Source organism: Grampus griseus (genome assembly GCF_964374135.1).
Source record: "Grampus griseus genome assembly, chromosome: 10".
NCBI lineage: Eukaryota > Metazoa > Chordata > Mammalia > Artiodactyla > Delphinidae > Grampus > Grampus griseus.
The window spans coordinates 9991128-10012948 of record NC_139004.1 but is presented as its reverse complement, the minus strand read 5'-3'; the positions used below and the strand labels follow the sequence as shown (position 1 = coordinate 10012948).

Sequence of the window (21821 nt, the reverse complement as noted above, 5' to 3'; positions counted from 1 at the left end):
GTCCTCACCTACGGCTGAAGTCCAGGCAATCTGCTTCTGAGGCTGCTGGTCCGCTAGTCCTCAAAGCGTTTTTATCTCCTTATCAAACCGTTAGCAACGAGGGCCACTACCTCAGGCCCACTGGCCTAGCCAATTCCGTCTACCAGAGCAATGCGGACGTGGTACCACACTTGCTGCTGGTGTGGCTGTCCTCCAGTTTATCTATTCCTTTCTGAAAATTTCAACCGTATCATCTCACTCTTACTCTCACAATTCTGCCTCAAAAATGTGACTGAAGACAGGAGCTTAAGAACCCTGACAAGGTACTTCCATAAGCTTCCTTTTCTTTTTTTCCTTCCCACTATCCCCCAGGCAGGAAGGAGCTAACTTGACGTTCCCGCTTCTTGGCTGGGGGCTTCCCTCTTCGTTCCTTCCAAGGAAGCTCCTCTTCCTTAAGGCAGTAAAACCACATGGTCTAAGAGAGACCAATGGGAATGTCTTCTATGCCATGGAAGGAACGCTATGGTCTGAGTCCTCCAGATGTAGCCCTTGATATGGGACCAGAAGACTATACCAGCAATTGGTAAATATCCCAAACAAAAAAATACATTGCTCTACTCTCCAAAAATTTATCTTTGTCTTACAATTACTAGTTTTAGTGTAGAGTGAGTGCCTGTCTCACCTCTCTCCTGACCTGTATTTGTTTTTGTTTTCGTTTTTAAAATTTTTTTTATACAGCAGGTTCTTAGTAGTCATCAGTTTTATACACATCAGTGTATACCTGTCAATCCCAATCGCCCAATTCATCCCCCCACCACCCCCTGGAAAAGTCTTTACATAGGATCAGAATGGCTCCTCCCAAGTTAGGAAGGCACTCGGTTAAAGTGCCTGGCTGCGGGGGTGGGAGGTGTGGGCACTGCTTCCCAGCAGCCCCGGAGGAACTGGATAGGCTCCCTCACAGCTGCTTAGGATTCTAGCTGGTACCTTCCCTTGACGTTTGCCAGTTCCCTCAGCCTTGGTCAGCAAGCACGCTGCAGTGAGAGTGTGAACAACAGAGCGAGGTCACATCTATGTGACACAACTGCCTGGGGTGGGACGGAGGGGCCTGTCTGCTGCCCGAGGTGAGGGGTGCCGGTTCTTGGGGCTGCTCACCATGATTCCTATAGAGGGGAGAGGTGAGGTTTCCACTCGTCAGGACCTGGGGGCTGGCCTGCCCCGGGCGGGGCGGGGGGAGGGGGACGGTTTCTGGGAGGTGCCTCTGGCCTCGTCAGTTTCCTCCCCCTCCCCGCCTCCCAAGTGCAGCGGCTTCCCTGGGCTCACACTCCAGCCAGAGGCCAGGCTCCGGGTGACCTCCTGCATGGCCTGTGAGGAAGCCACCTGCCCCGGGAAGGGATGGGGCAAAGGCAGGACTCTAGGAGAAGGTCCCCGGTGTACCCGAGTCCCCTTATTGTCACTTGCACACTGTACCGCGTTATTGTCTTACACTTTTTTTTTAAAAGGCCCTTACCCTCCAGTTCCTCATGGTGCCTGGATAAGAATCACAAAGGATCCCCAAGCAGAGGTCCCCTTAGATACGTGTATGGATGAAAGGCATCTGTCTTGAGCCTTCTCCAGAGCAGGGGAGGACCAGCTCAGCGCCCTCTCTGCACGCTGTCTGGAGCCCTTGGGGAAAGGTGCTGGGAGCAGCACCGCAGCCTGCCCGGCAGCCACTCAGCCCCCAGTACCGACCCAGGCACCGGCACCCTGGCTCTGCGCGCAGGCTCCACGCAGTCTCCGGGCGGCAAGCTGGAGACCCAGCATCCGGCTGGCCGTGTGGCCCCGCCCCCTCCCCGCCCCTCTTACTTTGTCGGCAGCGGTGAGGCGGGTCCAGGGCTTGTCGGCCCTGCGGTCATAGTCCTGAGCGTCGGCCACCTCCACGTAATCGCTGAAGCGGATGAGGATCTTCCGTTCTCTCAGCTCTTCCACTGTGGGCCTCTGGCTGAGCTGCGGGACGGAGAGATGGATGTGGTCAGCCTATGACGTTTAGATCACTTGGTCCATCCGTGAATTTATAGGTGGGAAGACGAGGTCCAGAGAGGCAGCTGACGCATCACACACACGTGAGGGGCAGGGCCCAGGGGACACAGGGCTCCTGATTCCTGGACTTCTCCAGGACTCTGTGAAGGAGTTTACTAACTCATGAGCTGCCTCCAGGCCTATTCAGCCAGCCAGCCAGGCTGTCTCTTAATAACACTGCAGCGTCCCGGTCTGTACACGCGGGGTGTCTGTGCATGGCTGTGGGTCTTCCCACGTCTGTCCTACCTTTCCCATCAGGGGACAGAAATCTTACACAACAGTTTTTTTTTTTTTTTTTCGATACACGGGCCTCTCACTGTTGTGGCCTCTATCGTTGCGGAGCACAGGCTCCGGACGCGCAGGCTCAGCGGCCACGGCTCACGGGCCCAGCTGCTCCGCAGCATATGGGATCTTCCCGGACCGGGGCACGAACCCACGTCCCCTGCATCGGCAGGCGGACTCTCAACCACTGCGCCACCAGGGAAGCCCAACACACAACAGTTTTATATTCTCGATTTGTGAATCCACATCTGTGTGTTAAACTTAGTGCTCTCTGCAAGATGGGTTTGTAATACTTTCTGTGTATGTGTCTTAGACACAAAGAAAGTGTATGTGCAAACGGTATGCAAACTCCGGGGTGTGCAGGAATGAGAGTATGTTGATTTATGAAGTCAGGGAGACCCTACCCCTCAATAGCTCAAATGAAAGGCGAGTCCACAAAGGCAGAGCTAGCCCGCGTTGATGCCAAAGAAGACTCAGACGGGCTCTTTGGATAGGTCTGTGGTGAAGGAAGGAAACAAGTGAATTATTCAACCATCTCCCAGTGTTACCCGCTAGCATCCTTCCTTTGTACTTTAACAACATAAGGCTGACATTTCTATTATCTCTTCCTGTCACCAGATTTATTTCTTCTGGAGCAACACAGTTGCTCTCTCTTTAGGATGCTGTCAATTCATGTTCAACCAATGTTAGTTAAAAGCAATTTTTCTCTAAACCCTAGACTGTATTTAATTCTATTCACAGAAGATCCAGTCAAATAGAATCTTACCACAAAGGCCTACAAAACAAACACACGCAAGTGAATCCAAACCACCCCGGCTGTTTTGACTGTATACCACGCAGCTGCCATACACCTTGGCTGGTGCCAGAGTGTCCCAGCTTGCTACCAACCGGCCTACGATGGAAGAGCATCGTTAGATGACTGCCTGGCTGGTGCCGAGCAGAACGGTGACAGCTACTGCGAGGCTCCGGACAGGACCAAAGCAGCCTGTGGGTCCCCCTTGGCCAAGGGAGGAAAAACCTGGGGCTCAGAGGCCTACTGGGCTGTGGCACTGGTCACCTGTCTAGACGCTGTGTAGCTCCCCCACTCAGAGTGGCTGCAGTCTGTCCCGAGGTGGCCCTGGTTTTCCCGGGACAGGGCATTTTGGCATCAGCTGTGACCCGTCACAGGAAACCAGAGGTCTCCCACGCTCTATGGTTAGGGGTGCTGTAAACAAAACTGGTGGCCTATCCTGACTCCAAGATGTGAGTGCAGGGCGCTCTGTACTGTCATTAGAGTACGTAGGCATTTACCGTAATACCACAAGGCATGAAGACTTCTACTCCAAGCCCCAGTTTGTGTTTCTAAGGACTTACTAGCTCGCCCTGGGGTGTTAGACAAACAGTACTATTTTCTCAGTACGCCATGACAGGAGAAAGGTTGTTAAAGTCGGAATTTCTAATTTCAGTTTCTCACAGTCATGATGTGGATTCTATTAATAGCCTGTCTATGTAGAGTCTGGAGTGAACAGAAACCTAGAGGCTGGCTCTGAAGGTGAGGGGCTCTTCTTCATGCCTGAGTCTGGTGGGGATTGGACACGACCCTCTCCAGATCAGTAAGAGACCGGGCCCCAGTGCCACCAGGGAGTGAGTGAGGAGGACGCCGAGTTCTCCTGCCGGGAGAACCACTGCCCGGACTCTGCTGTGAGCCAGGGCTCACACCCCTGGCCACACGGGGCTCAGGAGAGGTGCCTTTGGCTCCTGGATGGCTCTAGCCCTTGGGGTGCGTGCACCCAACTTCCTTGCCTGGACACTAAGGAAATTATCTTTGCAGCCAAAGTTGGTTTTCTGCGGATGCTGGGCTGGAAGAAGGGGTGGGGTGCAGAGGTGGGTAGCGTTATGTTTCCATCTATGGCAGCAATAATATCGTTTGCAACCAATTACTCAACAAAAGGGTACGCTGAGACCCCAATTCCACTATTAACACAACCTGACCCAGGTACATTTCTTCCCTTCCTTCCCTCCATTCCTTCCTCCCTTCCAGCCATCCTCCCTCCAATACTTCTTCCCATTCATCCATCCAGCCAGCCAGCTAGCGAGTTTTTGGAAGTGGGAAGCAGGCATTTATCCCAAGATAAAGCATGGAAATTTTAGGTTAGTTTCAATTTGGCTGAAGAAAATGCCTGGTCTGTGGCTCTCAGCATCTGCTACTGTGTTTTATTTTTCTCAGTGTCTTAAATAGAACGATACTGAGGAAATCCTCGGGCTGAGGGTAAGTGCAAAGCATCCCCCACCACTGGCTTCTGGTCTTGGTGTGATACAGGCTCCCGAGGAACAGAACGTGCCCAGAGCCAGGAGGCGATATGGATTCCCTACCTGCTGGCACGCTCCACATCTCTGTTCACAAAACCAGATGTGAACGCTGCTTCTGGTCTCTCCCCCATAAACAGTTTATCCCTTCACTCAGGCTCATTATTTCTAATTCCCCAAGCCAGTCCCAGGGGAGGCAAATGCTGAAATTACAAGGCAGTTTTCCTGGGAGAAGGAAAGAGAGGTAACCAGGGGGAGGAAGAGGCATTTATCGATAGACTTGAGGACCTGCAGAAACCCCACCCCTAGTATTACCCCTCCCGGGGCAGATGGGTGTGGGAGGAGACCCTCTTCTCTCGCCCCGTCCTGCCAAACTATGCAATTAGTCAAGCTTTCCCTTGCAAAATCGAATGCTCTTTTTAAAGAGATGAGAATTAGGTGCATGTCCAGATCTTTCCCTATTACTAGTTTTTAGCAAGAAACCCTACAGTTTAGGAGAATTTTGGGGTCCCAGCAATCAAGTCCAATGAACTTTATGAAAATCTGATTAAACATTTTTTCTGAATGTCTAGACCTTTCTCTATCAGAAATGAGGGGCCATCACCAGTCTCCCCTTGATAACCTCATCATTTCAAAGACACACTTAGAATAATGCATCTCCCCCGGTCCCCCTCACTACTCAGTCTCAGGAAAAGGGATGCCCTGCGTCCAAAGGCTGGGTGGTCTTAAGGATGTTAAGAGTCAGACCTTGACTGGAGTGAGGGCACCTGGATGAAGTGAGGGCCCTTAGCTCTTGTTCGAGTTTCCCACCAGGGGACACCAGCCCGTCAGCGGCTTGTCAGGCCCTTGCTTATCCTACTCCCTTTAATTGGGATGGTGTCTGGCTTGTCACCGTATGTTTGGGATGCTCTAAGGGCAAGAGCGTGTTGAGAAACACAAATCATCACCTTGATAATTGGTACGATATTTCAGGATCTCTGAATTTCTTCCTTTGCATAATATTTCTAGGGAGAAAAATCCATGAACAAACCTTTAGAGAATTAATTTTAATGGGTCTCTTAACTGTCTCTAAGCTTTGAGTATCTTTCTCTCAAGATGGTCACTGTAGGAGGCTGATGAAAAACACTTTAGTCAGACAGAATATAGTAGTACACCTTCTGTGTCATTAATTAAAGCTGTCAACATCCTCCAAGAGTAGCCTCAAATAAGAGTTTATTATCAAAGAGGAGCCTCAAATAAGAGTTTATTATCAAAGAGGCCACTCGGAGAATTAGATCCACTTGGGTCTCCATGACATTGCCAAGCCATCTACTTTGGGGGTTAAAAACATATAAAAATTCTAGCTTTCTGACTTTTATCTAAGTGCTTTTCAAACATCTTCATTAGATTTATCAATACTTTTGGCATTTTCCTAACTCAGTAATTCAAATCGGATTTAGCATAATAAACTCAAATAGTTCTTAGGTAACAGGTCAGGAAGAGTACCAGTGGAGACAAGGAAAACTCGCACTTTCCCAGGGTCATAGCAAATAACTGATACATTTGAACTTGTGATTTTGATAATGAATTTCCAGTTGCCTCATGGGGTTACGGTGAATTTTTAAAAACAAAATATTCACTGTACCTGCAGATAGAATGCACCTGACATCAAGTTGCTTGGGGGTAGGCCAGTGTCACCAGCCAAAAGGACTGAGGGTCATGAAGCTGAGTGGACCACTGGCCCCTGGAGAGGTCCTAGAGAGTCCAGAGAGCTGCATGCCCTGACATCCAAGGAATGGAACCATTAATGTCACTTCCAATGGGCCAGGCAGCTGCAAGGCCAACACAGGGCACAGCAGGGGAGGGTGGCCCCCTGTCCCGCCCCAGCTCAGCATGGAGAATCGTCTCACCTTCCGAGTTAATCTCCTCTTGATCTCCCGTTTCTCCTCTTGTTCCTCTTGTTCATTCCGAGCTGAAAGAAACATTTAAGACGCTTTAGATTTTGGTAGCAGTGTCGCACAAAGGTGCAAGCTCTGCAGGTTCTAGGCCAAGCAGCTCAGTTTTTTTTTTTTTTTTTTTTTGTGGTACGCAGGCCTCTCACTGTTGTGGCCTCTCCCGTTGCAGAGCACAGGCTCCGGACGCGCAGGCTCAGCGGCCATGGCTCACGGGCCCAGCCGCTCCGCGGCATGTGGGATCCTCCCATACTGGGGCACGAACCCCGCATCCCCTGCATCGGCAGGCGGACTCTCAACCACTGCGCCACCAGGGAAGCCCCAAGCAGCTCAGTTTGAAAAGGAGGAGAGAGTTCCCATCCCCTACCCTGGCCACCCTTTCTGCTTGTGGGGACACTTTCCAAACTGCCTGTACTGTTTCAAATGGGTGGTGAGTGGGTTGACCTTATTTTGTTTTACGTCACACGGGGTTTCAAGTCTGCAGGCCGAAACGCTGGGCCAAGAAGAGGGGCTACGAGGCAAGGAGGTAGGTCCTGAAAGAGTGGGGTACTGTCTGCAGTGACACAGGCATCCGGGGAGAGGTAAGGCTCCCTTCTTTGGACAAGACCTGGGCCTCACGCAGCTCTGCCTCAAGCCTCACAGCGACCGAAGGGGACTCGCTGTGATGTGGCCCTGGTGCCCGGTGCCCTGCGTGGATGGAACAGAAGCCAGGCCCCGCGGGGGCGCCTGCCACCTGCCACAGAAACAAAACGAGGCACGGCTGATGCCAAACGCAAGGCTGGAATTTCAAAATGCTCACCTTTCACAAGCCCTGATTCCATGAATTCTTTGACTCTTCCAAGAAGTCCACAGAGCACGTGTGAGGCCACAGTGTGGGATACAACTGCCTACATTTAGACTTCTAAGGAGCGTCTTAGGAGAGCAGACCCCAGAGCTTAAACCTTCTCAGCTCAACATGTGGGGTGACCTAGCATCAGGTGTGTAAAGCGCCGAAGGGAGCAGAGATTCGGAGGACACAGAACGCGGGAGTATCTAAGTAACGCAGTGACCTTGGGTACCTCACTTTCCTCCCAGGCCTTGCGATGGAAGCACGGATCACAGCATAATACTGTCTAATTTGAAGAAAAATCACGAACGTCAGCCTGGCTCCCATGCCTCTGCTTCCTGTCTACTGAACTGAGGGTGGCATCAGAGAGAGACCACCATTGCCACTTGATTTTGCACCGGCTGCATCAAAAGGGCCCTTGTTCCCTCATTTTGAAGTCACCGTTGGAAATTATGGTTCCATAACTCCATTAACTTGCCACGCAGTGCGCACTCACCCTTGAGTGGTCTCAGTACAGGACAGGGCTTTAAAACAGGGACCCCCTTGTGCCTAGAAGGGCGGTGCCCTCGCCCCTCCTGCCAGCCTGATGGCAGCAACTACAGCCTCAGCTAACTCACACCGCAGGTGGCAACACCTCCCGCCAGAAGGAACGGCGGTGGCTCAGAGCACAACTCACGTCCTTGAGCGATACCCCCGGGGGCACGGTTTGGCCAGTGTGACTGCCTGTGGTGACCAGGATCTTGGACGAGGGCAGCTCCAGAAATGGCCACATCCTGCCGTGGGCCAAAGTCCCCAGGGGTCCCCGCTGCCCCAAACCCCACGCGAGAGCTCCTTCCTTTGAATTGAAAGGTCCTCCTCCCCCCACCCCGCCCCAGGGTTCCTTTTAAAAATGAGAATTTCTCTTGGATAGAAGCCTGTTCAACTAGTCAGCCATCACTATCTTAGTATGAACTAATGTATCAGAGAGAAACTGGGAGGCAGACTGCCAGCCGCAGGAGAAGGGAAGCCCCCAAGAGCTGCATTTGCAGGTGGGAGGGAGGACGGAAGGAAAGGTCTAGAGTGGATGGTGAGCGGCCGGGGGGCAGCTCGAGGGCACTGGGTTGGAATGTACAGACTTGTAGCCATGTCAGGGCCAGGGGGGGCTCACGAGACCGCCTAGGCCACTGCTCGTGGTCTGGAAATGAGGATAGGAAGGTCCAGGGGGGTTGAGCGGCTGGCCACACACTCCGTGGCTAACAAACAGTCCAGCTCCTTTTCTTGCTTGGCTACGCTGCCTCCGCCTATCCCATTTTGCTCAGGGCCAGCCCTCTCCTCCTCACTGGTTACTGGCCTCAGACTCCACTCGGAGCTGCCTCCTCCTACAGGCCCCCTCCCGAGCCGTGAAGGTCGACATCCTGCCCAGAGCACCGAGCCCTCATCGCCTACAGGTGTTTCTGAGGTCCCTCTGAGGGCTAGGGGCCCCAAGCTACCACCTACGGAATCTATACCTTTAGTTCAAAGCCATTTACAAACCCAGGGTCATGAATTCTCAGGCAGCGGGGACCAAGACAGCCCCACTGGGCAAGTGGGAAGGGAGACCAGGAAAAGCCCTCGAGGTCACGGCCTGCTGCCACCATCAGAGAGTGCACTGTGTGCTCAGATGTGCCCAGGGTCTCACTGGCTGCCCAGTGGAGCCAGTACTGCCCACAGGGCCGGGCGGCCTGGGGTGGAAGTCGGCTTGCAGAGCTCCACCGCCCAGCAAAGCCACTGCTCTGGGCCTCTCTCCTGCACACTTAGAGATGTGGTTCATCCCTTGACTTACAGCCCAGATGATAATTCTCAGAATACACTGTTTGAGGGTTGTCCTCTGATACCACGAAACATTTCTTGTTTAACAATCACACAAGATTTTAAAAAGAGAAAGAAAAAGCTATTTCGGAAAACAAAATTTCAGAATGCAGGAGGAAAAAAAAAAAATACCAACAGGAAAAATAAGCTCCTTTCCGGAAAGTTCTGAAACTGCGACATGATGACCCTGTTTGAATGTGGTCAAGTGATCCTTCAATTTGCAACTACTCAAATGGACAAACACGCAAGAGGCAACAACGAAAGGGAACTGTGGGAACAACTTGTAAGCCCCTGGCTCCCCTGAACCTGAGCCCCCAGGCTCACTGGACGCAAGTAACTGTCTCTAAGACCCGAGTGTCTTTCTGGAGGGTGAGAAAAACCTAACTCGAGGGGCCTGCCCGCCGCCTCCCATCTGGGCAGACGAGGCGTGGAAGCTGGTGCCTTTGGGAAGCAGGTGAGCTGGGGATTCTCTGCCTTCTCTTTCCAAAACCTGTGCCCTCGCCAAGAGAAGTGCTGTCTTCTGAAACATGAACAATTCCACAGACGTTTTTAGCCCCTTCACATTTAGGAGTTAGGCTGGGGACCCCAGGTACCGTGTGGCCCTGTAAGAAAGTTGTACAGAGATTCCTTCGGCAGGACCACAGATGCGTGTGAGGCACATCTGGGGGAGACGTTTAAAAGGAGAAGAAGAAAGCCCGTTCACCAGATTTCTGGCTTTAGGAACAAACGGACACCTTTTTATTTTTCTTTCTCTCTAAGGCAGACAATTTATAATGGATCAGCTATCAAGTTGGGGCAGAAAGGGAGACACGCCGGCCAAATGCTTCCCCAACCAGGAAAATCATCTGAAAGCATTCGAATTCTGTTTCACGGCAAAGTAAACTTAGAAACTTTTAAAGGCACCCCCTTCGTTACGAAGAATGTAATCATACGTACAACTTCCTAGAGATCTGGGAAATGGGGGAGGTGGCCTCAGGACTGAGGAAGGTCAAGGCTGAAAGGAACAGCCACCGCGAGGCGAGGGCGTGGCCGAAGCCGGAGCAGCGCGGCAGGATGACGGTGGAGGCACAGGGCACGCAGGTGGGTGCCCTGGGGCACGGGTGCTGTGGGTCACGACACCGGCCCCCCCATCACAGCCCTCGCCCGTGACATTCAACAGCAAACCATTGGGCGCGGACCCAGTCGCAAGGCCACAACGAGCAAGGCGAGAAAAGCAAAATCAGGAACACTTTCGTTTGGTCGAAGTGGAAATTCCCAGCTACTCACGCAGGGGCCTCACGCGACCGGGGCGTGGGTGTGTGCGTGCGTGCGTGCGTGCGTGCGTGCGCGTGCATAGCACAGAAGTTCTGTAAAACTCTGCGTAGCATGTATTTCTCTTTTCTGGAGCAAATCAGAAAGGGATAGACGTGTGGGGAGAAAGGGTCTGAAATTAAACTAAAAATATCTGTTGACCATCTAGAGGGCAGTGTCGGTGAGAGTGTAGCATGATGAAGCGGAGAGGTTTTAGTTTTTAATTGCTGCATATCTCCCCCTAAATTGAGGCATACTGGCTGGTGCCCATGAGATGCTTGGTTTCTTTCAGCATTTTAAAAATAGGTATTTTAAGCACCACATGGACTCTCTGTACTTAGGCAAATATCTCTGTGTCCTGAACCAAACAAGAGGCTCGTCGGCCTTTTCTGTCCACAGACACAGTGACAGCGAGTTTTCTTCAATGACAGCCTGGGCAGCTATACCAGCGGCCAGTTGGAGGAGGCCTGAGAGGAGGCCAGGAAGGATTTCCCCTTGAAAATGCTCTCTTAGACTTCAGGTTTAATGCTCAGAGGGAGGGGGGATTTTATCCCCAGCAGCTGGCTGCAGTGGAAAGTCACACTTTCTGGTCTTCATTTTCAAATGGCTACTTGCCCTATTTTAGCCATCCGTATCATATTTGCAGTTTTTCAGCCAGTCTGGCTTTAAAGGTGACCCCAACTCTCACTTACTAGTAAGTTCTCTCACTCAAACCTTTCAGCTTCTCTGACTTGGCAGCCCGCTAAAGGGCAGGTTCTTGTAGACCCTGAGGTCCTCGCGAACCAAGTGCATTCGAATTTGCCTGCTCTGTGGGGATGCTCTCTCAGATGTTCGAACACACAAGGGCGAAGCCTCCACCACCAGAGAGGGTTTCGATCGTTTCCACACCACCACACAGGAGAAACCCTGTGGCCTGCCATCAAACAATAACCAAAGCCACCACGAAACAGCAGCGCTCGCCACGGGCTCGGTCACTTACGTTTCAAAATGTTCCTCTGCTCCAACTCCTCTGCAGTTGGCCTCTGGCTCAGTCGCCTGCGGAAGAAATCCAGGAAAAGTTTTTGGACCATATCATAGCCTCCTTGGGTCGTTAATCTCCCCGGCCGTCGCAGATACATGGGGTAGGGTCAGTGGCTGGAGGCCCTGTTCCATCCTGTGCCCTGAAAGACTGGCGCTCACCACCAATGCCTCCTGAGTTCCTCGTTTTCAACCCCAGGAAAGGCACCGACGTGATGTCACGTGGAGCCGAACCCCCTCCCTCCATCGGCCCCTCCCCAGCCCTGCTCCTCCGGGCCTCCAGGCGCATGGACTCTTCTCACAGAAGTCCCTTTCTTTCGTGTGGCCTCCCAACTTCGGGAGCATGGCCTCTGCTTTTCTCCCCCCGGCCCCGAGGCTAGAGCTTGCCTCTTGCCACGTTTGTGCAGACTCAGAACACAAAGAGGCTCACGGCCCCATGGAGACGGGAGAGAGCACGTCTGTCTGCAGAGAACAATAGCTGCTCTTTTGGTCCCCACCCATCGCCACCAGAGCCTTATTAGACACAAGGTGGCAAATGAACAGGAACAGAAATGACACTTGGTGCTGGCACGTAATTTAGCCACAACAAGTGAAACATCACAGCCAGGATGTGAACTTGCTATGGTGCAACAGCAGGGGCCGGGGGCAGACAATGGGCGGCACCAGGTAGGGGCAGAAGTTGCCAGAGAATGGGAAGGGCACCGAAGAGGAGACTACACGTTCTTAGAGATGCTTTGACGGATCTGACTCCAAAGGCAAGGGAAATGAGCAAAAACAAGTGTGACTACATCATACTAAAAAGCTTCTGCACAGCCAAGGAAATTATCATCAAAACAAAAAGGCAACCTACAGATGGAAGAAGATAATTGCAAACCACATATCTGATAAGGGGTTAAAATACAAGGTATATAAAGTGCTAATACAACTCAACAATAACAAAAAGCAAACAACCCGATTAAGAAATGGGCAGAGGGGCTTCCCTGGTGGCGCAGTGGTTGGGAGTCCGCCTGTCGGTGCAGGGGACATGGGTTCGTGCCCTGGTCCGGGAGGATCCCGCATGCCACGGAGCGGCTGGGCCCGTGAGCCATGGCCGCTGGGCCTGCGCGTCCGGAGCCTGTGCTCCGCGATGGGAGAGGCCGCAGCAGTGAGAGGCCCGCGTAACACAAAAAAAAAAAAAAAAAGAAAGAAATGGGCAGAGGATCTAAGTGTCCATAGACAGATGAATGGATAAAGAAGATGTGGCACATACATACAATAGAATATTACTCAGCCATAAAAAAAAATGAAATTGAGTTATTTGTAGTGAGGTGGATGGACCTAGAGTCTGTCATACAGAGTGAAGTAAGTCAGAAAGAGAAAAACAAATACCGTATGCTAACACATATATATGGAATCTTAAAAAAAAAAAAGGTCATGAAGAACCTAGGGGCAGGACGGGAATAAAGACGCAGACATAGAGAATGGACTTGTGGACATGGGGAGGGAGAAGGGTAAGCTGGGACGAAGTGAGAGTGGCATGGACATATATATACTACCAGATGTAAAATAGATAGCTAGTGGGAAGCAGCCGCATGGCACAGGGAGATCAGCTCAGTGCTTTGTGACCACCTAGAGGGGTGGGATAGGGAAGGTGAAGACGCAAGAGGGAGGAGGTATGGGGGTATATGTATATGTATAGCTGATTCACTTTGTTATAAAGCAGAAACTAACACACCATTGTAAAGCAATTACACTCCAATAAAGATGTTAAATAAATAAATAAACATAATATGTTGCTTTACAAGAAAAAAAGGCTAAACAACAACAACAAAAAGAAACTGGCAGAGGATCTGAATAGACATTTTTCCAAAGAAGACAAACAGATGGCCAACAGGCACATGAAAAGATGCTCAACATCACTAATCACCAGGGAAACGTAAATCAAAACCACAATGAGATATCACTTCACACGTCAGAATGGCTATCATCAAAGAGACCACACAAAACAAATGTTGGCAAGCATGTGGAGGAAAGGGAGCCCTCGTGCACTGTTGGTGGGAATGTAAACTGGTGCAGCCACTATGGAGAACAGTATGGAGGTTCCTCAAAAAATTAAGACTAGAATTACCATAGGACCCAGCTATTCCACTTCTGGGTATTTATCTGAAGAAGAGGAAAATCCTCATTTGCAAAGATATCTGCACCTCCATGTTCACTACACCATTATATACAATAGCTAAGATATGGAAGCAACCTAAGGGTCCACTGATAGATAAAGAAGATGTGGTACATACACACAATGGAATATTACTCAGCCATGAAAAAGAACGAAATCTCGCCATTTGCAACAACATGGATGGACCTTGAAGGTATTATTCTAAGTGAAATAAGTCACACATAGAAAGACAAATCCCATATGATTTCACTCCTATTAGAATCTAAAAAAACCCCAAAGAAACGAACAAACACAATAAAACAGAAACAAACTCACAGAGATCAGATCAGTGGTTACCAGAGGGGAAGGGGACCTGGGGGGGGGTGAAATGGGTGAAGGGGGTCACTGTATGGTGACGGATGGTAACTAGACTTGTGGTGGTGATCACGTTGCAGTGTATACAGCTGTTGAATTATAATGCTGTAGACCTGAAACTTATATTTAAAAAAAAGAAAAAGAGAACCACATGCCCGGATAAAGTTCCAGGAATGATCACACAACGGGCCTCAGCATCACAGAGATGTTTGTGTTTCTGAGGCTCTTGAAAATTATTTAACAATCCTGCAGCTAATTACTCAGCATTCTGCTTCCCCCATTGGGATGAGGTGTGTGTGAGACGAGAAAACTGTGGAAGGCGTTTGAGGCCCCTCTGAGTCCTCCGACGGGACTAAGGGGTAAAAAAGAGTGCTGTCCCGGCAGCAGAGACTACAGCCCCTCCCGAAACAGTGGCAACTGGCGTGTACTGTTGGCAAGATGTTTACACCATGGACTCTGGAGACCCAGAGTGAAGATAAGAAGTCCACGGAGTTGCCAAGTGTAACTATTTTAAACCCAGTGCTCACTGACAGCTGATTCTGTGATTCCCCAATATCATCACCACTTAGGCTGTAGACAGGGAATGGGCCTCAATGCCAGAGAAAGGAGTTGTGATCAGATACCTGTCTGCAAACCCCTTAGCACCCTGGAAACTGCTGGAAATGGTATTCCAAAGTGTTTTTAAGTCTGTAAGAACATTTTCACGTCTATTCTTCATTTTCTTCTCAAAACATCCCATGAAGGGATTACTTATCCACCCTGATAAGGGCCCTCTGGGTATCTGGAAATTCACAATGCTGGAGGTTCCAAATTTGGACTCAGCAGTCTTCCTGTCCTTTCTAAAACAGCATTCTCAGACTGTAGGAAGCAACTTGAGATTACCCAGCTGGGCAAGCTGGTGTCATAGGTCTGGAATGCAACTCCTGACTCCACTTAGAATGAGTTCCTTAGAGGCTCTGCCTCACCTTTCAATTTATTTTCCCTGAGAAAACTGGTTTCTTTGGTAGGGACGCACAGCCACCTTTCTGGGACCATTTAGTAAAACCCAGGTTTTTACATGAAGCTTGGGTTTGGGGGCCGTATGTTTTGAAGAAGCCCTCCAGACTCAAGGCGGAGTTTGCATCTCAGAAGGTGGGGGGGGGGCAGCGTTTTGGAATCTTATGCCCTGAAGTGTCTGCAGAAGGTTCCCTCACTGGCTTGTGCTAAGCAGCCCGTGGCTCCCACGACCAGATGCGTTGCCTGCTTCTATTCTGGCCTTTTTCTGTTTTTGTTCTTCTTATGTGACATGTTTGAAGGGGACAAAACAATGCGTAACTGAAATCTAACCAGAGAAAATGCTGCTACTAACTAGGCAGCCTTATCATTAAACACACATGATTTCACATGAGTCCTTCTATTTACGTTTCACTTCTCTCGAAAGGGTCTGAGGACATCCAGGCTAATCACAGATATAAAATGTAGCTAAGCCCTCCCGAAGGGCACGTATTATAACTAGTTGTTTTGACTTTGAAAATGAGATTCGGTAGGAAAATGATATTGTGGCTTAATGACAAAGTGCTAAACAGCTCAGGAGTTAGGGGACCTGGGTTCCACTCCTGGCTCTGCCCTGAACCCACCTGGACAAGGTATTGGACCCGCTCAGCCCTATGTTCTTTTCTCTGCAAATAACAAGAGTAATTGAATAAGCTAATGCTGATTTAATGCCTAAGAAGTACAGGCGTGGTTCTAAGAACTGCACGCATATTAATTCATTTAATCTTCAGGTCAGCCCCTGGAGGTGGTACTATCAGCATCTCCATTGCACAAAGGGGAAAAGGGAGGCACAGGAAGTTGCATACCTTGCCCCGGGTCACAGAACTAGCACAGGGCAGAGCCAAGACTTAAACCCAGGCACCTGGGCTCTAACAGTCTCAACACTCTTAACCAGTGTACTAGTTCCCTATTGCTGCTGTAACAACGTACCACAGATATAGTGATTTAAAACAACACAAATTTATTATGTTACAGTTCTGGAGGTCGGAAGTTTGGAATGCGTGTCTATGGGCTAAAACCAAGGAGTCAACAGAGCTGCACCCCTTCTGGAGGAAGGGAAGAATCTATTCACTTGCCTTCTTCAGCTTCCGGAAGTGCCCTGCCTTCCCTGTGCCTCTTCCAAGCCCGCAGTGTCGTATTTTCCAATCTCAGACTGACTGCAAGCGTTCTTGTGATAACACTGGACCCACCCAGATAATCCAGGATAATCTGTTCAACTCAAGATTCTTAACCACAGCCTCAAAGTCCCTTTTGCTATGAAAGGTTATAGGCTCCTAGGCTTGGGGATTAGGACACGGATGTCTTTGGGAGGGGGAGATATTCTGTCTACCACAACCATAGTACCCTACGCGTCAGAAATTGCAAACTGATGTCCAGTGGGTTGCATTTGACTCTGCAAGTTCTTCTCCTTGCTCAGAGGTTACAGTTTTTGCCCCCCTGAATGCCTTTAGAGAGGGTATGTTTGTTCTAGTTAGCCCGGTCCCCAACCCTCTCTCAGATAATACCTGTCCTGCTTTCTTCCTTTCCAATCATTCCTGGCCCTGAGTTTGAGATCCCTGGATAAGATCATCAAGTCGTAAGAATCCTCACTTTTGTTTTCCTTCTTTCATCCACCCATCTACCCAACGCTGACTAAGAACCTCACTGAGGACTGAGCACTGATAGCTCTTAGGAGCTCAAAGCCTAGAGGTGCGCGTTAGTGATGAAAATTTGCAGGTTGAAACTGGAGCTATACTTTTCAGGAGCTAGACTGCAATAGAATGCCCTCGAAACGGCCGGCAACTTGGACGTGATTTAGACCCTCATGGCAGTTTAGAAGACGCTACAGACTCTCTCAGTGTCTCAGCTTGGCTAGCAAGAGGGTTAGCCAAAAACAGATCAGCAGATGTGTGCGAGGCGGGCTGGGCGCCAGGCAAAATTGTGAAGGGGATCATGTTTTTGTCAGGGTTCTGTCTCCTGGACCCTTCCCCTCTCAGGTTCTTGGAATTACATCATCACTCTTTCTATGTCCTTCCTGTCAAGACCGGTTCTTAAAACAGATGCTATATACTTAGCCACATTCAAATGTAAATTCATTCATTCGTTTCACAAATTATTTATTGAGTGCCGGCTCTGTGCTGGGCATCGGGGACTGGCAGAAACAGATCAAGGTCCTGCCCTTCGGGAACTTAGAGACTGGAAGAGGCTGGGAGAGGCAGTCATTAATCACATAGTGACAGGGGGATAAATTAGGAGTTTGGGATTAACATATGCACAGTACTATACATAAAACAGATAACCAACAGGGACCTACTGTATAGCACAGGGAACTATACTCAACATCTTGTAATAACCTATAATGGAAAAGAATCTAAAAAAAGAATATATATGTGTATAACGGAATCATTTTGCTGTGTACCTGAAACTAACACAATATTGTAATTCAACTATATTTCTTTAATTTAATTTTTTAGTTTATACTGGAGTACAGTTGATTTACAATGTTGTGTTAGTTTCAGTGTTAGTTAGTACAGAAAAGTGGTTCAGTTATACATATACATATATCTATTCTTTCTCAGATTCTTTTCCCATATAGGTTATTACAGAATATTGAGTGGAGTTCCCTGTACTATACGGTAGGTCCTTGTTGATTATCTATTTCAACTATATTTCAAAAAAATTTTTTAAAAATTAAAAAAAAATTCACATGGTCATAGAAAGAAGTATAAAACTCTAGTAAGAGGTTCCATGGTGAGGCATCTGGGGCAGTGATACTGGGACCTGACAAAATTAGGAGGTCAGGAAAGGCTTCCCAGAGGAAGTGATACTGTGTCTGGGTGCAGATCTGGAGGATGGAGGAAGCCAGGTTCCTGGAATGGACAAAGCAATGGGAAGAAGGATGGTGGGAAACAAGCCAGGAGCCAGGCCATGTGCCCATGGAGGCTATGTTAAGGAATCTGATCTCCCAAGGAGCAAAGTGAAGTCACTGAAGAGTTTACATTTAAGGATAGGAGAGGGGAGGAACAAATGAACATTTCAGGTTTACAACAGATCACATTGTCTGCTGTACAGAGAATGGGTTGGGAGACGCGAGAGGCAGTTTAAACAGGAGCCTCAGAGGCTACTGCACACCTGGTAGAGGATGACGGACACCTGGGCTAGGCTATGATGGTCGATGTGCAAGTTCTTAGGGCGTCCAGCTGACAGACCATGGAGACACAGCGCCTACGGACAGAGGGGGAAGGAGGAGGTATATTGGATATCTCTTAGGTTCCATAACTTACGCAGCTGGACAGATGGTTATATGCTACTCACCCAGAAGGCGGGAAACACTGGAAGGGAACTGGGGCATTTTGGGGGAGGACAAGGGAAGGGTGGAAGGGAACCATGAGTCTGAGTTTAGATCTGTTGAGTCAGAGTGATTGTGCGACGTCAAAGTGGACGCATCCAGTAGGCAGTTGGATATACAGAGCTCGGTGGAGAGGAGATGGCTAGGCCAGTGACAGAAATCTGTGGCTAGTTTGCAATTAGATAATATTTGAAGTCAGGGGTATGGAGAGAGCATAGAAAGAGAAGAGGAGAGGGCTTAGGATGGAGCCTTACAAAATTCCAATATTTAATTCTCAGACTAAGGAAGACACACCTGCCAGGGAGTTAGAGGAGGGGCAGGGCACGGAGACAGGATGAAAATTAGAACATGGCATCCTGGAGGCAGAGGAAGACGCGTGCGGCCAATGAAGTGGGCAGACGAGGTCTGGAAAGACTGCCCACTGGGTTTAGCACCGGGGAGGTTCTCAGCGAGCTCACCTAGAACTCTTCCAGGGGGTGGTGGGGACAGAAGCCAGGCTGCAGTGGGTTGAGAACAGAGGTGAGAAAATGGACACAACAAGTAGGAAGGCCTCCTCCGTGAAGCCTGGTTTTGAAGGGACCAGAGAGTTGGAGGTGAAGGAGGCTCAGGTGAGGTTTATAGTTTTTTAATGGGAGGAGACTGACATGTTTAACAGAAAGAACCCAGATTAAGTGGTGGTGGTGCCGGTGAGAAGCTAAATATATAAGGAGGGCGGAGGCTCCACGGACAGTGCAGGAGTCCTGAGAAGGCAGGAGGGGTTGGGGTTTTAGGGGCAGAGAAGACCTTATCTTTCAACTGGAGGAGGGACAGCCCTTCACCGTGACAGGAGGCTGCAGGAGAAAGTGCGCCGTATGGAGGTTTGTCTGTTTGGTATCGGAAGAAAAAAGGGTGCTCCCAACTGATGGCTTGTACTTATTCTTTCAAGTTGGACTGTAATAAAGATGACTTACACTAGTTTAAAATATTACCTTTCCTTGAGGGATTTGTCTTTGAACAGAGCCAAGTTCACGAAGCAAACGGGTAAAGCTCTAGCTTCAGTCACCAGAATTTTAGGGGCACGCCCGGGGCAGCCTGCCATCTTCACCAGTGAAGCAGCCATCTGCTTGGTTCCTTTTGTTTGTTTTTTTGTTTTTGCATTACGCGGGCCTCTCACTGTTGTGGCCTCTCCCGTCGCGGAGCACAGGCTCCGGACGCGCAGGCTCAGCGGCCATGGCCCACGGGCCCAGCTGCTCCATGGCATGTGGGATCTTCCCGGACCGGGGCACGAACCCGTGTCCCCTGCATCAGCAGGTGGACTCTCAACCACTGCGCCACCAGGAAAGCCCTGCTTGGTTCCTTTTAAGATCTACCTTGTGTGCAAGCTTTGGTTAATAGAAAGCTGAGCAGAAGGGCACGATGACCGTATTAATGAAATGGGCAGTTTTATGAATAATCCCGAGGAGCTAATAATTCCGAGAAGAAAAGCAGAGATGCCTTCTGAATGCACTGAATCTCTTACGCTATCCTCACCTTGACAGTAGATTTAAGTAATTGTATCCGATTTAGGCTAACATTAAATTAAAATTTTTCCTGATTAGATATTTAGACATGACCGTTCACATGCTAGATGACACAGGAAACTCCTTTTTTGGGAGCTAAACATTTATATAGAGTGAATTACCCGAAAGTAAAGGTTTAATGTCCTTTCAAGTGATGTGTTTAACTAGCTCTGCTATTATATATGTGACCCTGGTTTACACAACATCTCTGAGCAGCAAAACAGTTTGCACGCCTCAAATGATTTCTCCTTTACCGTGGATCACGGCTAAGTGATTTCCACTCACCGTGAACTTGAAAATCACTGGCTCCCATTTAAGTGCCACTTGCCATCCACTGCCACACACGAGCCTTTTATTTTCTTTCAAAATGTAAGAATGGATCTTATTCTTTATCAGTCTGAACAACTCCATCGACACCACTGACCATAAGAGAAAAGCAAACAAGCTAACATTTTTCTGTGAAACCAACCAACCAACCCCAAACAAATGGCACTCAGGTGTGTTGGCCTTGGAAGGAGGAGACTGCTAGCAAATGCAGCAGGAAGATGCTTTAAATATATGCAGAGCAGCGGAGAGCTGTCTTCGAGCATTACAGCATCTCCCCAGAGAAGTGACACGACCCTTGTAGGTTTTGCTGGTTTGACTTGACGCCGACAAGGATTCGTTCTGCGGCACGGATCTAACGAGCCTTCTCCAGGCTTCGGAACAGCAAGGTCACAGCTTTCACTAGTATTTACAACTGCTTATGGTTTGGAGGGCCCTGATTTCAAAGCCTGGATCTCTGAAGCTGTATCTGCGTTTCAGGAAAAAAGAAAAGCAGAATTGACTTCGGTTTGTTTGCTGCATCTCAGAGGGAGGTAACTGCCTTTTCAGACAGTTGGAAAGAGAAAAGGCAAAGGTGCTCGTGGAGATTGACAGAAAGCCAGGTCCTCTTTCCTAAGGCAGGAGAAGATGGGGGTTCCCTCCCATATAAGACAAGCACGCTGGGGCCACGTAAAGGGGGGAAGCACTGAATTCCATCCCCTGCACCTCCTTTGGCATCTTTCCCTAGGACCTGTCAGTGCCATGAAGCCTGGGGCATTTCTGTCTGGTCCTGGTCATCACTACATCGCCAGTTCCTAGGAGACCACCGAGACCATCACAGGTGCTCATTTAGTAATTATCTAACCCAGATCCTACGAGTTCTGATGCCACACATGTTCCCTGGATGACGTCATGACACTCACGACTTCAGTTAGCATCTGCATGCCAGGGACTCCAGATTCCATATCCCTAATCGTACTTTTGAGTTCCAGACACCTTTCCAACTGCCTTCTTAGACTCTTACAGGCCATCAAACTTAAAGGGTCCCAAAGGAATTAATTTACCTTCTTCCCCTCCTATGAAGGTAGTTTTGCCAACTGGACACATTATTTTGTCTACCAATAATATTCTGACCCCCAGGGAGCTGCCCAGGAAACTGGGAATTATCCCCTGTGTACTTCACCCCCGGGGGTCACTCAACCACCAAGTCCCAACCATCTTTCCTTCCATCCCATCACCACCTCCTCCAGAAAACAGGCCTCCAGCATCTCCCCCATGCTGCCACCCTATCCTCTTCCACCCCAGACAGAATGGTCTTTCTAAGGGGCACATCTGATCCCTGCACTCCCGGCTTGAAAGCTATGCACACCTTCCCGATGCCTGCAGGGAGGAGTCAAAATACCCAAATGTCCTCTAAGTTTCTTTGTGATCTGGCCGCCTGCCAAGCATCACCCCGCCCTATTCTTTAGTCGTACCCACCTCCTCTTGGTTCCTTCCAGATTTGCATGCCCTTCCTTACATCTAAATATCCTTTCTCTTCCTCTTTATCTGGCGAACTGACAATAATCCCCAAGATTGCAGCTTAAACCTCAAATATCACTTCCTCTGTTCAGCCTTT

General features: G+C 49.4%; 1 protein-coding gene across 4 annotated transcripts in view; it reads right to left on the bottom strand.

Moving 5' to 3' along the window:
* Window positions 1-21821, bottom strand: part of PHACTR1 (phosphatase and actin regulator 1) — a gene marked incomplete at its 5' end in the record, with an annotated part of 541508 nt that overhangs the window by 2822 nt on the left and 516865 nt on the right. For all 4 annotated transcript variants that reach the window (XM_082662612.1, XM_082662614.1, XM_082662613.1 and 1 more), the window contains 3 exons: window positions 1822-1962; window positions 6492-6553; window positions 11456-11511. In XM_082662612.1, coding sequence (XP_082518738.1) covers window positions 1822-1962; window positions 6492-6553; window positions 11456-11511 — 259 coding nt within the window. The remainder of the gene's footprint in view (window positions 1-1821; window positions 1963-6491; window positions 6554-11455; window positions 11512-21821) is intronic.